Genomic DNA, 16,335 nt, shown 5'->3' on the forward strand with positions numbered 1-16,335 from the left:
GCCACCTCAATCTAATTGCCTGCCACTTAATTATTCTTAATTATGTTTACACTCCTAAGAGGACTGATTTTCCCCTGCTTTTTTTTTTGAGACGGAGTTTCGCTATTGTTACCCAGGCTGGAGTGCAATGGCGCGATCTCGGCTCACCGCAACCTCCGCCTCCTGGGTTGAAGCAATTCTCCTGCCTCAGCCTCCTGAGTAGCTGGGATTACAGGCGCGCCACCATGCCCAGCTAATTTTTGTATTTTTAGTAGAGACGGTGTTTCACCATGTAGACCAGGATGGTCTCGATGTCTTGACCTCGTGATCCACCCGCCTCGGCCTCCCAAAGTGCTGGGATTATAGGCGTGAGCCACCGCGCCCGGCCTGCTTTTTTTTTTTTTTTTTTTTTTTTTTGAGACGGAGTTTCGTTCTTGTTACCCAGACTGGAGTGCAATGGCGCGATCTCGGCTCACCGCAACCTCCGCCTCCTAGGTTCAGGCAATTCTCCTGCCTCAGCCTCCTGAGTAGCTGGGATTACAGGCACGCGCCACCATGCCCAGCTAATTTTTTGTATTAGTAGAGACGGGGTTTCACCATGTTGACCACGATGGTCTCGATCTCTTGACCTCGTGATCCACCCGCCTCGGCCTCCCAAAGTGCTGGGATTACAGGCGTGAGCCACCGCGTCCGGCGCTTTTTTTTTAACATTATAAAAAAGCAAACATTTCTACATGGACTCATCTTGAAAGCAAGAAGCTTTTGAATCAAATATGTATAACGGGAAAGTGAACCAGAAGTGAAGAGGTTGAGGATGAAGAGGCAGTTTTTCAGTCTGTTATTAAGACAAGAGTCTTGCTCTGTCGGCCAGGCTGGAGCACCATGACATGATCTCACTGCAGCCTCTGCCTCCTGGGCTCAGGTGATTCTCGTGCCTCAACCTTCCCAGTAGCTGGGATTACAAGCATGTGCCACCACACTCAGCTAGTTTTTTTAAATTTATTTTTATTTTTTATTTTTATTTTTATTATACTTTAAGTTCTGGGGTACATGTGCAGATCTTGCAGGATTGTTACATAGGTATACACATGCCATGGTGGTTTGCTGCATCCATCTCCCCATCACCTTCATTAGGTATTTCTCTTAATGTTATCCCTCCCCAATCCCCCCACCTCCTGCCATCCCTCCTCCAGCCCCCTCACCCCCCAACAGGCCCCAGCGTGTGATGTTCCCCACCCTGTGTCCATGTATTCTCATTGTTCAACACCCACTTATCAGTGAGAACATGTGGTGGTTGTTTTTCTGTTCTTGTGTCAGTTTGCTGAGGATGATGGTTTCCAGCTTCATCCGTGTCCCTACAAAGGACATGAACTCATCTTTTTTATGGCTGCCTAGTATTCCATAGTGTATATATGCCACATTTTTTTGTCCAGTCTATCATCGATGGGCATTTGGGTTGGTTCCAGGTCTTGCTATTGTAAACAGCGCCACAATGAACATACGTGTGCATGTGTCTTTATAATAGATCGATTTATAATCCTTTGGGTATATACCCAGTAATGGGATTGCTGGGTCAAATGGTATTTCTATTTCTAGATCCTTGAGGAATTGCCACACTGTCTTGCACAACGGTTGAACTAATTTACACTCCCACCAACAATGTAAAAGCGTTCCTATTTCTCCACATCCTTTCAAGCATATGCTGACTCCAGATTTTTTTAATGCTCACCATTCTAACTGGTGTGAGATGGTATCTCAATGTGGTTTTGATTTGCATTTCTCTAATGACCCGTGATGATGAGCACTTTTTTCTTTTTTCTTTTTTTTTTGAGATGGAGTTTTACTCTTGTTACCCAGGCTGGAGTGCAACGGTGCAATCTCGGCTCACCGGAACCTCCGCCTCCTGGGTTCAGGCAATTCTCCTGCCTCAGCCTCCCGAGTAGCTGGGATTACAGGCACGCGCCACCGTGCCCAGCTAATTTTTTGTATTTTTAGTAGGACGGGGTTTCACCATGTTGACCGACCTCGTGATCCACCCGCCTCGGCCTCCCAAAGTGCTGGGATTGCAGGCGTGAGCCACCGCGCCCGGCCCAAAGTTTGGAATTTTATCCTACATATGTGAGCTGATATTAAATATGCTGCTTTGGGCCAGGCGCGGTGGCTCACGCCTGTAATCCCAGCACTTTGGGAGGCCGAGGCGGGTGGATCACGAGGTCAAGAGATCGAGAACATCCTGGTCAACATGGTGAAACACCGTCTCTACGAAAAATACAAAAAATTAGCTGGGCACGGTGGCGCGTGCCTGTAATCCCAGCTACTCGGGAGGCTGAGGCAGGAGAATTGCCTGAACCCAGGAGGCGGAGGCTGCGGTGAGCCGAGATTGCGCCATTGCACTCCAGCCTGGGTAACGAGCAAAACTCCGTCCCAAAAAAAAAATAATAATAAATAAATAAAAATAAATATGCTGCTTTGCCATAACCTGTTATGCTTTACTTTACAATATGGAATAAACATACTTCCACGCAAATGTGTGAAAGTTTCTAATTGAAAAATAGACCTGGAAAATGGGTCAAAATCCAAAATCCAATGAGATGCTGGAACTAAGGAAACTACCTAAAAGAAAGTTTCATCAGATGATTAAAAGTAAGATGGAGGTCAAAGGTACATCAAAAAATGCTAACAGAAAGAAAGCTGGGGCCAGATTTTAATATTAGGCAAAAATGAACTCAAGGCCTAAAGCACACAGGGTAAGGACGGCTGCATGAATGTCTTTGCTTCCAATGCATCATCAGAAACTTGTTTCTCACTCTTCTTATCTCTTCCCTAAGCCTTTGAAGCTCATCTACTCCTCTTATCATTTCTTCAGGGTCCAAATGCCTAATGGGTGTGTCCTCTTTAAATCCCTGGCCAGGCTGAGTCGGCCCTCCTCTGGGGTTTCCTTCTGCTTCCTGGCTTACACCTTCTTCAGAAGGTTGAGGATTTCATTCTGCCTCCCGTGGTACATCTTACAAAGGGCGATCTTCCTCGCCCTTTGGCATGTCATTTTCTTCACAAGACTTTTGCATATTGAGTATTTTTTATTTCGTTTTTGAATAAAGTAACCCTGCAGGGATTCAGGGGATTTTCCTCTCTTCCCTCACCTCAATTCGTGTCGTGCCCAAAAAACCAAATATCCTGAAAGGATCTTGGGCACTTTTCTTCTTCTCCAGCAATAGGGAGCTCCTATTTTGTTGATCTTTTCAAAAAACCAGCTCCTGGATTCATTGATTTTTTTGAAGGGTTTTTTATGTCTCTGTCTCCTTCAGTTCTGCTCTGATCTTAGTTATTTCTTGTCTTCTGCTAGCTTTTGAATTTATTTGCTCTTGCTCCATTAGTTCTTTTAATTGTGATGATAAGGTGACAATTTTAGATCTTTTCTAACTTCTTATGTGGGCATTTAGTGCTATAAACTTCCCTCTAGACACTGCTTTAAATATGTCCCAGAGATTCTGGTACGTTGTACCTTCATTCTTATTGGTTTCAAAGAAGATCTTTATTTCTACCTTTGTTTCATTATTTATCCAGCAGTCATTCAGGAGCAGGTTGTTCAGTTTCCATGTAGCTGTGCAGCTTTGAGTGAGTTTCTTAATCCTGTGTTCTAATTTGATTGCACTGTGGTCTGAGAGACTGGTTGTTATGGTTTCTGTTCATTTGCATTTGCTGAGGAGTGATTTACTTCCAATTATGTGGTCAGTTTTAGAGTAAGTGTGATGTGGTGCTGAGAAGAATTTAAATCTGTGGATTTGGGGTAGAGAGTTCTGTAGATGTCCATTAGGTCTGCTTGGTCCAGATATTAGTTCAGTCCTGGATATCCTTGTTAATTTTCTGTCTCATTGATTTGTCTAATATTGACAGTGGAGTGTTAAAGTCTCCCACTATTATTGTGTGGGAGTCTAAGTCTTTTTGTAGGTCATTAAGAACTTGCTTTATGTATCTGGGTGCTTCTGTATTGGGTGCATATATATTTAGGATAATTAGCTCTTCTTGTTGCAGTGATCCTTTTACCATTATGTAATGCCCTTCTTTGTCTCTTTTGATCTTGGTTGGTTTAAAGTCCATTTTATCAGAGACTGGGATTGCAACCCCTGCTTTTTTTTTTTTGTTTTTTGTTTTTTGCTCTTCATTTGCTTGGTAAATCTTCATCCCTTTATTTTGAGTCTATGTGTGTCTTTGCACGTGAGATGTGTCTCCTCAATACAGCATACTGATGGGTCTTGACTCTTTATCCAATTTGCCAGTCTGTGTCTTTTGACTGGGGCGAGTCCATTTATATTTAAGGTTAATATTGTTATGTGTGAATTTGATCCTGCCACTTTGATACTACCTGGTTGTTTTGCCCGTTAGTTGATGCAGTTTCTTCATTGTGTCGGTGGTCTTTACTATTTGGTATAGTTTTGCAGTGGCTGGTGCTAGTTGTTCCTTTCCATATTTAGTGCTTCCTTCAGGAACTCTTGTAAGGCAGGCCTGGTGGTGACAAAATCTCTCAGCAATTGCTTGTCTGTAAAGGATTTTATTTCTCCTTCACTTATGAAGCTTAGTTTGATGATATGAAATTCTGGGTTGAAAGTTCTTTACTTTAAGGAGTTGAATATTGGCTCTCACTCTCTTCTGGCTTGTAGGGTTTCTGCCAGGAGATCTTCTTTGAGTCTGATGGGCTTCCTTTTGTGAGTAACCTGACCTTTCTCTCTGGCTGCCCTTAGCATTTTTTTTCCTTCATTTCAACCCTAGTGAATCTGATGATTATGTGCTTTGGGGTTGCTCTTCTTGAGGAATATCTTTGTAGTTTTTTCTGTATTTCCTGGATTTGAATGTTGGCCTACCTTGCTAGGTTGGGAAAGTTCTCCTGGATAATATTCTTAAGAGTGTTTTCCAGCTTGGTTTCATTCTTCCTGTCACATTCAGGTACGCCAATCAAACGTAGGTTAGGCCTTTTCACATAGTCCCATATTTCTTGGATGTTTTGTTCATTTCTTTTCACTCTTTTTTCTCTAATCTTGCCTTCTCATTTTATTTCATTGAGTTGATTTCAATCTCTGGTATCCTTTTTTCTGCTTGATCGACTCTGCTATTGAAACTTGTGTATGCTTCCCAAAGTTCTCATACTGTGTTTTTCAGCTCCATCAAGTTATTTATGTTCTTCTCTAAGCTGGTTATTCTAGTTAGCATTTTGTCTAACCGTTTTTCAAGGTTCTTAGTTTCTTTGCATTGGGTTAGAACATGCCTTTTTAGCTAGGAGAAGTTTGTTATTACCCACCCTCCGAAGCCTGCTTCTGTCAATTTATCAAACTCATTCTCCATCCGGTTTTACTCCCTTGCTGGTGAGGAGTTGTGATCCCTTGGAGGAGAAGAGGCATTCTGGTTTTTGGTGATTTCAGCCTTTTTGTGCTGGTTTCTTTCCATCTCCATGGATTTATCTATGAAGTTGGATTTATCTTTGAAGTTGGTGACTTTCAGATGGGGTCTCTGAGTCGATGTCCTTTTTGTTGATGTTGAAGCTATTTCTTTCTGTTTTTTAGTTTTCCTTCTAACAGTCAGGGCCCTCTACTGCAGGACTGCTGGAGGTTCACTCCAGACCCTGCTTGCCTGGGAATCACCCACGGGGGCTGCAGAACAGCAAGGATTGCTGTGTATTTCTTCCTCTGGTACTCCTCTGTCCCAGAGGGGTATCCACAGATGTCAGCCATAGCCCTCCTGTATAAGGTGTCTCTTTGGATATATGGGGGTCAGGGAGCCACTTGAGGAGGCAGTCTGTCCTTTATCAGAACTCAAGAGGTGTGCTGGGAGCTCCGTTACTTCCTTCACAGCTTCTGGGCAGGGACGTTTAAGTCTGCTGAAGTGAAACTCACAACCACCCATTTCCCCCTTTTTCTGTGCTCTCTCCTGGGAAGGTGGGGCTTTATTTATAAGTCCCTGATGGGCTACTGCCTTTTTTCAGAGATGCCCTGCCTGGCAAGGAGGGAGTCTGATCTCTCCCCTGCATTTTTTACAGGTATCCCGGGCAGAGTATTATGTCTACTCCTAAACCCCCATTCATTCAGCCTAAATTTGGCTTGCAGTAAAATACTAAATTTCCAGTTCATTCTTACCTTCCCAATGTCAGTTTTTCCTCTCTGATTCACATTACTATTTGTCTTTTAGTGTACATTTTTGATATCGTATTTTAATTATTTTAACAAAGCATTGGGTAGAACTTTTAATAATATTTGTTTTCTGTTTGTAAATATTTCCCATGAGAAGAAAGCAAAAAATAATCCCCTGACATTGTGTTGTAAAAAAATCTTTGTGCCTTTTTTTTTTTTTTTTTTTTTGAGACAAAATCTCACTCTGTCACCCAGGCTGGAGTGCAGTGGCATGATCTTGGCTCATTGCAACCTCTGCCTCTCAGGTTCACGCAATTCTACTGCCTCAGCCTTCTGCGTAGCTGGGATTATAGGCATGCACCACCCCACCCAGCTAATTTTTGTATTTTTCTTAGAGATAGGGTTTCACCATGTTGGTCAGGCTGGTCTTGAACTCCTGACCTCGTGATCTGCCCACCTCAGCCTTTCAAAGTGCTAGGATTACAGGCATGAGCCACTGCACCCGGCTGTACCTTTTTCTTTTCTCCTAGGCCTAGCAATCTTATCAGAATGTTTTGGGGTAAAGGTTTTTCTTTGGAAACTTTATGGAGTGATGTGTTTTCAGCCATTCTTCAGTTTTGTTTTTTTTTTCCTGGTCCTGGACTTCAGTACTGTCTGGGAATTAACTAAAATACCACCCATTGCTATGTCTGCTAGAGTGTCTAGTGAATATCAGCTCCAGGTCATTTTCTCCCATAGGACAACCTTAGGTATGGAGTGTAGCCTTTCAACGAAGCAAGTGGATGCCCTGGGTTTGAGAGAAATCTACTGGCGTAGTCTTTATTTGGAAAGCTAACCCTTGAGACATTAAGATTGTCTTCACCCAACCCAGCCTCCATTTCTTGAAGGCATATTGCTGGCCAGCCAATCAGATGCTGATATTGCAGGGTAAACACTGAAATAATTTCTGTCTCCTGCATTCTCTAAGGGGACAGAAGAATAGTGAAAGAAATATAATTTTTAAAAAGTGAAAGAAAAATAGAATCTGTGAAATAAAAAATGGTATCACAAAAGACCAAAAAAAAAAGTGATCACAGTGAGATGGTGTAAGAACTTGCAAAGTAAAATGCAGCTGAGGCACTCACTGGAGCATAGTCCAGAGTCTCCTGAAAAGCAGTTATTGAGCACTTAAGTGAACAGGATGGAGTGGGAAGATCTCTCAAGTAATTGGATGGCCTGACTTGACACATCTGTACCTTGAAAAGATTTGTTCACTTATTTTGACCTCAGTTTTAAACTGTAAATTACATTTTATTAGTGGGAATTGAAAGGTAAGAAAATATTTACCAAGGGCAGAAAAGAGGCGGGTTTCAGAATAATATTTAACTATATATTCCATTTGTTAAAATTTTTTATTTATCCTTTTCAGAGAATGAGTTTAGGAATTTTCTCTGGTATGTTTTTTATGGCTGTTTTTGGTTGTTTGTTTTTGTTTTTGTTTTTTATGGAGTCTTACTCTGTCATCCAGGCTGGAGTGCGATGGCATAATCTTTGCTCACTGCAACCTCCACCTCCAGGGTTCAAGTGGTTTTTCTGCCTCAGCCTCCTGAGTAGCTGGGATCACAGGCATGTGCCATGATGCCTGGCTAAGTTTTTATATTTTTAGTAGAGATGGGGTTTCACCATGCAAACTCCTGATCTCAGGTAATTCACCCACCTCCGCCTCCAAAAGTTCTGGGATTACAGGCTGAGCCACCATGCCCAATCAGTGATTTTAAACAGAATTTCAAGGCTTAACTTTTAGAATGCTACCAAGGAAAAAAATAGGAAAAATCTTTCTTCCATTTTGACTGTAGAAAATGCTCACATTTCCACAAGAAAATGTGGTAGATAATTGGTGAGTTATGTGGATTCATGAAAACATCAGTTCCTCTTTTTGCAGGGTAAATTTGTGATAATGAGTATCTCTATTCTGTATCCTATATATTGCTTTTTGAGTTTATGTTAAGCTGTATGAACTGAAACTTTGTACCTTCTAGAAATGTTCCCATATGACTAATTGTTTTCTACATGATTTTTAATGGAAATAGTAAAATAATACATTTACTCTCTGAAGAGAATAGCTATTTTTGCTTCTCTTATTGAGATATAAAATGTAAGCACCTTAAAATTTCCTTCTCTTATATAAACACTGTGTTAGAGTAATTTTGCTGAATTTTTCAAATACTTACTATCAAAAACCAAGTAAATAATTCTGACATGAAACTTAAAGCCTCAGCCCAGTGACTCTAAGCTAAGGCTAATACTGAGCCTGCAAAAGGAGGTTATTAAAGGATCACTAATTTTTTTCTGGGGAGCCTTCTCTGCAGATATCCCAGCCTGCTCACCCCAGTCATGAAAGAAGCCTTTATCCTGAGAGAAGCTACAGAGCCCTGGAAAGCTGGGGACCCAAAGGCAGATGCAGTTAAGGTTAAGCTGGAAGGTGATTGGGAGGGTCTTACTGAAGATGAAATTGTTATTGTTTTGAGGTAATTTTTAGACTTTGTAAAATAAAACAAAGTTAGATTTATGTTGAAAAAAATTGAATTTCCAAAGAGTATTGCAACAGGAGGAAGTACCAACTATAAGATCTTTAAGGATTGCAAACTTCAGGCAGACAAGGGCCGTGTTTCGTATGAAAGAGCAAACAGTATTAAGAGAGGAGGTGGGAGGGGATGGCAAATGGAGGCTGAAAGAATCAGATTTTAGATCAGAGAATGTTTTAGCCTGAAGTCAACATGTTCTTAGAAACTACATAAAATGGGGTTGTATGTTGACTCAGACTGGGGGTATCTCAAAGTTTAGAAGCCTATTGAAAGAAAATAAACTTAAGTAATATTTGATTAAGAAATATTTTAGGTTGGTCACTGAAAACAAATTCAGCTGAGTTTTTTTGTTTTGTTTGTTTTTGTTTTTGAGTAAAAGGAGACAAAGTGCAGAGTCTATGTCTGGCTGTGTGATAGATAAGAAAAGAGAGCACTATCTAAGTCATAATGGGAAGGGTGCTTCTTTCCAGAAACTGTTCCTGAAGCGCACAAAGGATGGAGAATTTTATTAATCACAGCTATTTACCAGAATTATCTTTGTGCTTTATCTTTCCCCACCTCTTTTTTTCTTCTGTACATTTCTTCCACTTGACTTTTCTTGGATTGTATCTTTTCTAATAAACTGATAAATGTAACTACAGTGTTTTTCTGAGTTCTGTGAGTAGCTCTATAAAATTATTGAACTTGAGGAAGATTACGGGAGTCCCCAGTTTTGACACGGTAGCTCAGAAGCAGAGATGGGCCTGTGGGGTTTGTGATTGGCATCTGTAGTAAGAACAAAGTCGTGAGACTGAGCCCTGAATCAGAGTTTCTGCTGACTCTGGGTGGTGTCAGAATTCAAATGTTAGACAATAAGTTGGTGTTGGAGAATTGCTTGGTGTTTAGCGAACTCTACAAATTTGGTTTCAGATGAGAGATATAACAGAGGCCTGGTCTGGAATGGATCTATGGGTGTCTGGGAATGGGAGGCTCTGCTTTTCTGTACACAGGCTGTTAAACTGCCCATTACCCTGTGATTTCAGGTTTCCTCCCAGGGTAAAAGAGGATAAAAGTTCTGATAACAGACTCCCTTTTTTCACTGCAGCCATCACAGGATTTCTACCTTCTTGAAAATATAACCTGTAGATATTTACTTGTCAACACTCCTCTTGGGACTAGGTACCACCTTCAGGAATTTCACCACAGCATTTTTGATTCTAGTGTTTTGTGCCAAAAACTCACAAAGTGTCTACAAGTCTCCTGGCATATCCCCATCCCCAGACACTGAATCTGCAGCAGCAACGTTTTCTCCACCAGCCTGGGATTCTGGACAACCTGTTCATAATCTCATCTGCCTGAATGGACCCAGAAATTAATCAGAGTAGTCACACCTGGACCACTATCTGTCTCACAAACCAGTCCTTCCACCTGCATTGCACTCTCTTTAACCCATAGATTTTTTTGTTTTAATTTTTAATTTTGATTTAGGAGTACATGTGCAAGTTTGTAATATAGGTACAATTGTGTCGGGGTTGGTGTGTAGATTATTTTGTCACTGAGGTATTAAGCACAGCACCACACAGGTATTATTTTTCTGATCCTTTTTGTCCTCCCACCCTCCATCCTTAACTAGGCCTCAGTGTCTGTTGTTCCTTTCTTTGTGTCCATGTGTTATTATTTAGCTCTTACTAACATGATAACATGCATTTGCTTTTCTCTTTCTGCATTAGTTTTCTAAGGATAATGGTCTCTGCTTCCATCCATGTTGCTTGCAAATGACATAATCTTGTTTGCTTTTTATGGCAACACAGTATTTCATGATGTTTATGTTCCATATTTTGTTTTTATTAAATCTTTTATTTCATTTCTTTTTTATTTGAAGAGACTGGGTTTCACTCTGTCACCCAGGCTGGAGTACAGTGGCATGATCTCGGCTTAACTGCAGCCTCAACCTCCCAGGCTCAAGAAATTCTACCTCAGCCTTCCAAGTAGCTGGTACTACAGGTGTGTGCCGCCAAGCCCAGCTAATTTTTTTTCTTGTATTTTTTGTTCAAGATGTGGTTTTGCCATGTTGTTTAGGCTGGTCTTGAACTCCTGAGCTCAGGCAATTCACCTGCCTCAGTCTCCCAGAGTGCCGGAACTACAGGCATGAGCCACTCCACCTTACCATACCATATTTTCTTTATCCAGTGTACCATTGATAGGCATTTAGGTTGATTTCATGCCTTTGCTATTGTGAATAGTGCTGCAGTGAACATGCATGTGCATGTGTCCTTATAATAAAATAATTTACATTTCACTGGGTATATACACAATTATGAGGTTGCTGGGTCAAATGGTAAATCTATTTTTAGTTCTGTGAAGAATCTCCACACTGCTTTTCACAATGGTTGAACTAATTTACACTCCTGCCAGCAGCACATACCCTTTTTTCCTGCAACTTTGCCAGCATTTTGTTATTTTTTGACTTTGTAATAATAGTCATTTTTTTCTGGTGTGAGGTGGTATCTCATTGCAATTTTTCTTTGCATTTCTCTAGTGATGAGTATTTTTTATATGCTTTTTAACCACATATGTGTCTTATTTTGAAAAACAGCACATATATTATTTTTAAAAACATTTATGTTTTGGTTTACTTTTTTTTTTTTTTTTTTAATTTGAGATGAAGTCTCACTCTGTCACCCAGGCTGGAGTGCAGTGGCATAATCTCAGCACACTGGAACCTTTGCCTCCTGGGTTCAAGTAATTCTTCTGCCTCAGCCTCCTGAGTGGATGAAATTACAGGTTTCATCCTGTGATTTGATCCACCAAGCTCAGCTAATTTTTGTATTTTTAGTAAAGACAAGGTTTAACCATGTTGGCCAGGCTAGTCTCAAACTCCTGACCTCAAGTAATCTTCCCTCCTTGGACTCTCAAAGTGCTGGAATTACAGGTGTGAGCCACCACGCCTAGTATTTTGTCTACTTTTTTTTTTTTTTTTTTTTTGAGACAGAGTTTTACTTTGTTGCCCATGCTGGAGTGCAATGGAGTTTTGCTCTTGTTGCCTATGCTGAAGTGCAATGGCATGATCTCAGCTCACTGCAACCTCTGCCTCATGGGTTCAAAAGATTATCCTGCCTCAGCCTCCCAAGTAGCTGGAAATACAGGCATCCACCACCACAACCACTAATTTTTTTTTTTTTTTGTATTTTTAGTAGAAATGGGGTTTCATTATGTTGGCCAGGCTGACCTTGAACTCCTGACCTCAGATGAGCCACCTACCTCAGCCTCCCAGAGTGCTGGGATTACAGGCGTGAGCCACCATACCCAGCTGCCTTTTGTCTATACTTTTTTTTTAAGTTTATCAAGTTTATGTATTTATTTATTTATTATTTTACTTTAAGTTCTGGGGTACATGTGCAAATCTTGCAGGATTGTTACATAGGTATACACATGCCATGGTGGTTTGGTGGTTTGCTGCCTCCATCCCCCCGTCACCTACATTAGGTATTTCTCCTAATGTTATCCCTCCCCAATCTCCCCACTCCCTGCTATCCCTCTCCTAGCCCCCCATCCCCCAACAGACCCCAGTATGTGATGTTCCCCTCACTGTGTCCATGTGTTCTCATTGTTCAACACCCACTTATCAGTGAGAACCTGCGATGTTTGTTTTTCTGATCTTGTGTCAGTTTGTTGAGAATGATGGTTTTCAGATTCATCCATTTGCCTGGAAAAGACATAAACTTATCCTTTTTTATGGCTGTGTACTATTCCATGGAGTATGCCTGCCATATTTTCTTTATCCAGTCTATCTTTGATGGGCATTTAGGTTGGTTCCAGGTCTTTGCTATCATAAACAGCGCCACAATAAACATACGTGTGCATGTGTCTTTATAATAGATTAATTTATAATCTTTTGGGTATACACCCAGTAATGGGATTGGTGGGTCAAATGGTGTTTCTATTTCTAGATCCTTGAGGAATCACCACAATGGTTGAACTAATTTACACTCCCACCAACAGTGTAAAAGCGTTCCTATTTCTCCACATCCTTTCCAGCATCTGTTGTCTCCAGATTTTTTTAATGCTCACCATTCTAACTGGTGTGAAATGGTATCTCAATGTGGTTTTGATTTGCATTTCTCTAATGACCAGTGATGATGAGCATTTTTTTCATGTTTGTTGGCTACATAAATGTCTTCTTTTGAAATGTGTCGGTTCATATCTTTCACCCACTTTTTGATGGGGTTGTCTGTTTTTTTCTTGTAAATTTTAGTTCTTTGTAGATTGTGGATATTAGCCCTTTGTCTGATGGGTAGCTTGTAAAATTTTTTTCCCATTCTGTCGGTTGCCGGTTCACTCAAATGATTGTTTCTTTTGCTGTGTAGAAGCTCTTAAGTTTAATTAGATCTCATTTGTCTATTTTGGCTTTTGTCACCATTGGTTTTAGTAGTGAAGTCCTTACCTATGCCTGTATCCTGCATGGTATTGTCTAGGTTTTCTTCTAGGGATTTTGTGGTGTTAGGTCTTTTTTTTTTTTTTTTTATAGACCAGCTCCCCTCCCTGCCTCCCTCCCTCTCTCCTTCCTTCCTTGCCTTTTTTTTCTTTTTTTTTTTTTTAAAGGAAGAAAGAAAGAAAGAAAAAGAAAGGATGAAGAAGAGGAAGAAAAAGGAAGAGAAAAAGAGAGAGAGAATGGGGGTATTGCTTTCTTGCCCAGGCTAGAATGCAGTTTAGTAATGGCTATTGAAAACCTCTTTTATACCAATAATCATACTTAATGTCGACAGGAAAGAATAAGGGAAGAAAATAACAAACAAGCAGCCAACCAATATTTCATTTAAACCTATGAAATGCTATGCGATTATTGAGGAGTGATTTACTTCCAATTATGTAGTCACTTTTGGAATAGGTATGAGGTGGTAATGTAAGTGGAGAGTTCTATAAATGTCCATTAAGTTTACTTGTTCCAGGTCTGAATTCAAGTCCTGGATGTCCCTGTTAATTTTCTGTTTCGTTGATCTATAGAATCGTTAACTCTTCTTGTTACATTGATCCCCTCGCCATTATGCAATGTCCTTCTTTGCCTCTTTTGATCTTTGTTGCTTTAAAGTCTATTTTATCAGAAGCGAGAATTGCATCTCCTGCTCTTTATTTATTTGTTTATTTTTACTCTCTGTTTGGTGGGTAAATCTTCCTCCTTCTCTTTGTTTTGAGTCTTTGTGTATCGTTGCATGTGAGATGGATCTGGATGCAGCATACCAATGGGTTTTGGCTTTTTATCCAATTTGAATATATATGAGTTTAATACTGCCATTTGATGCTAGCTAGCTGTTTTGTCCATTAGTTGGTGTAAATTTTTCATTGTGTTGATGCTCTTTGCTTTTTGATATATTTTTGGAAAGGCTGATATTGGTTGTTCCTTTATATGTATAGTGCTTCTTTCAGAAGCTCTTGTAAAGCAGGCCTGGTGGTGGTGAAGTCTCTAAGTACTTGTTTGTTCGCAAAAGATTTAATTTTTCCTTCGCTCATAAAGCTTAGTTTGGCTGGATAGGAAATTCTGGGTTGAAAGTTCTTTTCTTTAAGTATGTTAAATATTGGTCCCCACTCTTTTCTAGCTTGTAGGGTTTCTGCTGAGAGATCTGCTGTAAGTCTGATAGGTTTCCCTTTATGGGTAACCTGAACTTTCTCTCTGGTTGCCCTTAGTATTTTCTCCTTCATTTCAACCCTAATAAATCTGGTGATTATGTGCCTTGGGGTTGGTCTTCTTGAAGAATATCTTTGTGGTGTTCTCTGTATTACCTTGAGTTGAATATTACCCTGCCTTGCTAGGTTGGGAAAGTTTTCCTGAATGATATCCTGAAGAGTAGTTTCCAACTTGGATTCATTCTCTTCGTCACATTCAGGTACACCTATCAAAGGTAAATTAGGTCTTTTCACATAGTCCCATATTTCCTGGAGACTTTCCTCATTCCTTTTCATCCTTTTTTCTCCAATCTTGTCTTCTCGTTTCATTTCACTAAGCTGTTCCTCGAGATCTGATATCCTTTCTTCTGCTTGATCAATTCGACTATTTAAACTTGTGCATACTTTGCGAAGTTCTTGTGTTGTGTTTTTCAGCTCCATCAATTGACTTATATTCCTCTCTAAATTGTCCATTCTCGTTAGCATTTTGTCAAACCTTTTTTCAAGGTTCTTAGTTTCTTTGCATTGGGTTAGAACAAGTTCTTTTCATTCCCAGAAGTTTCTTATCACCCACCTTTTAAAACCTGCTTCTGATAATGGAACACACTCGCTCTCCATTAAGCCTTGTTCTGTTGCTGATGAAGAACTGCGATCCCCTGTAGAGGGAGAGGCATTCTGATTTTGAGTATTCTCTGCCTTTTTAGGCTGGTTTCTTCCCTTCATTATATATTTATCCCTCTGTCCTCTTTGTAATTACCAACTTTCTAAGTAGGTCTCTGAGTGGACGTCCAACTTGTTAATTCCCAGTGCCAAAATCTGAGCAATCCATTGCGCCGGCCAAAACAGTGGTGTTAAGTTTGATGGTGCTTTTCTGCCTGGGAATCTCCGGACTCTGCACCAAGAACTGCCGCCCTGAGGCGCCAGCAAAACCGCCACGCCAGCCACAAGAGTCGCCCTGGTGACCCGTTGGGCTCCTCCGCTGGGAATCTCTTAGTCTGTGAGCAACAAAAATTCATCTAAAAGTGTGGCGTACTCTCGTTCTCTGCGCCTTCACTGGGAGCTACTAGCCCGAGCTGCTAGTGATCAGCCATCTTGGATCTCTCTCCGGTGTTAGGTCTTATGTTTAAATCTTTAATCCATCTGGAGTTAATCCATCTTGAGATGGAATCTCACTCTTTCACCCAGGCTGGAATGCAGTGGCACAATCTCGGCTCACTGTGACCTCCGCCTCCTGGGTACAAGCAATTCTCCTGCCTCAGCCGTCCGAGTAGCTGGGCCTGCAGGTGTGCTCTACCATGCCTGACTAATTTTTATATTTTAGTAGAAATGGGGTTTCGCCATATTGGACAGGCTGGTCTTGAACGCTTGACCTCATGTGCCACCTGCCTCAGCCTTCCAAAATGCTGGGATTACAAGCATGAGCCACTGCACCCGGCTTGTCTATACTTTGTAAGGAGGTCTTTTTTTTTTTTTTAATTGCATTTTAGGTTTTGGGGTACTTGTGAAGAACATGCAAGATTGTTGCATAGGTACACACATGGCAGTGTGATTTGCTGTCTTCCTCCCCATCACCTATATCTGGCATTTCTCCTCATCCTATCTCTCCGCAACTCCCCACACCCACTGTTCCTCCCCTGTTTCCCCCCGACAGACCCCAGTGTGTGATGCTCCGCTCCCTGTGTCCATGTGTTCTCATTGTTCAACACCCACTTATGAGTGAGAACATGCAGTGTTTGATTTTCTGTTCTTGTGTCAGTTTGCTGAGAATGATGGTTTCCAGGTTCATCCATGTCCCTACAAAGGACACGAACTCATCATTTTTTATGGCTGTATAATATTCCATGGTGTATATGTGCCACATTTTCTCTGTCCAGTCTATCATCAATGGGCATTTGGGTTGGTTCCAGGTCTTTGCTATTGTAAACAGTGCTGCAGTGAACATTTGTGTGCATGTGTCCTTAGAATGATTTATAATCCTTTGGATATATACCCAGTAATGGGATTGCTGGGTCAAATGGAATTTCTATTTCTAG

At 40.9% G+C, this 16,335-nt stretch overlaps 2 protein-coding genes across 2 annotated transcripts in view; one reads left to right on the forward strand and one right to left on the reverse strand.

The window, feature by feature from the left end:
* Positions 1-16,335, forward strand: part of LOC105726270 (zinc finger protein 99) — a 50,391-nt gene that overhangs the window by 864 nt on the left and 33,192 nt on the right.
* On the reverse strand, positions 2,578-3,160 carry LOC105726294 (transcription elongation factor A protein-like 8). Its single transcript, XM_064380692.1, is given in 1 exon segment — positions 2,578-3,160. A coding segment is annotated over 1 exon segment (339 nt). The 5' UTR covers positions 3,045-3,160; the 3' UTR covers positions 2,578-2,705.

Source organism: Aotus nancymaae, unplaced genomic scaffold (assembly GCF_030222135.1).
Source record: "Aotus nancymaae isolate 86718 unplaced genomic scaffold, 86718_ANA_hifiasm-v0.15.2.pri h1tg000028l, whole genome shotgun sequence".
Classification (NCBI taxonomy): domain Eukaryota; kingdom Metazoa; phylum Chordata; class Mammalia; order Primates; family Aotidae; genus Aotus; species Aotus nancymaae.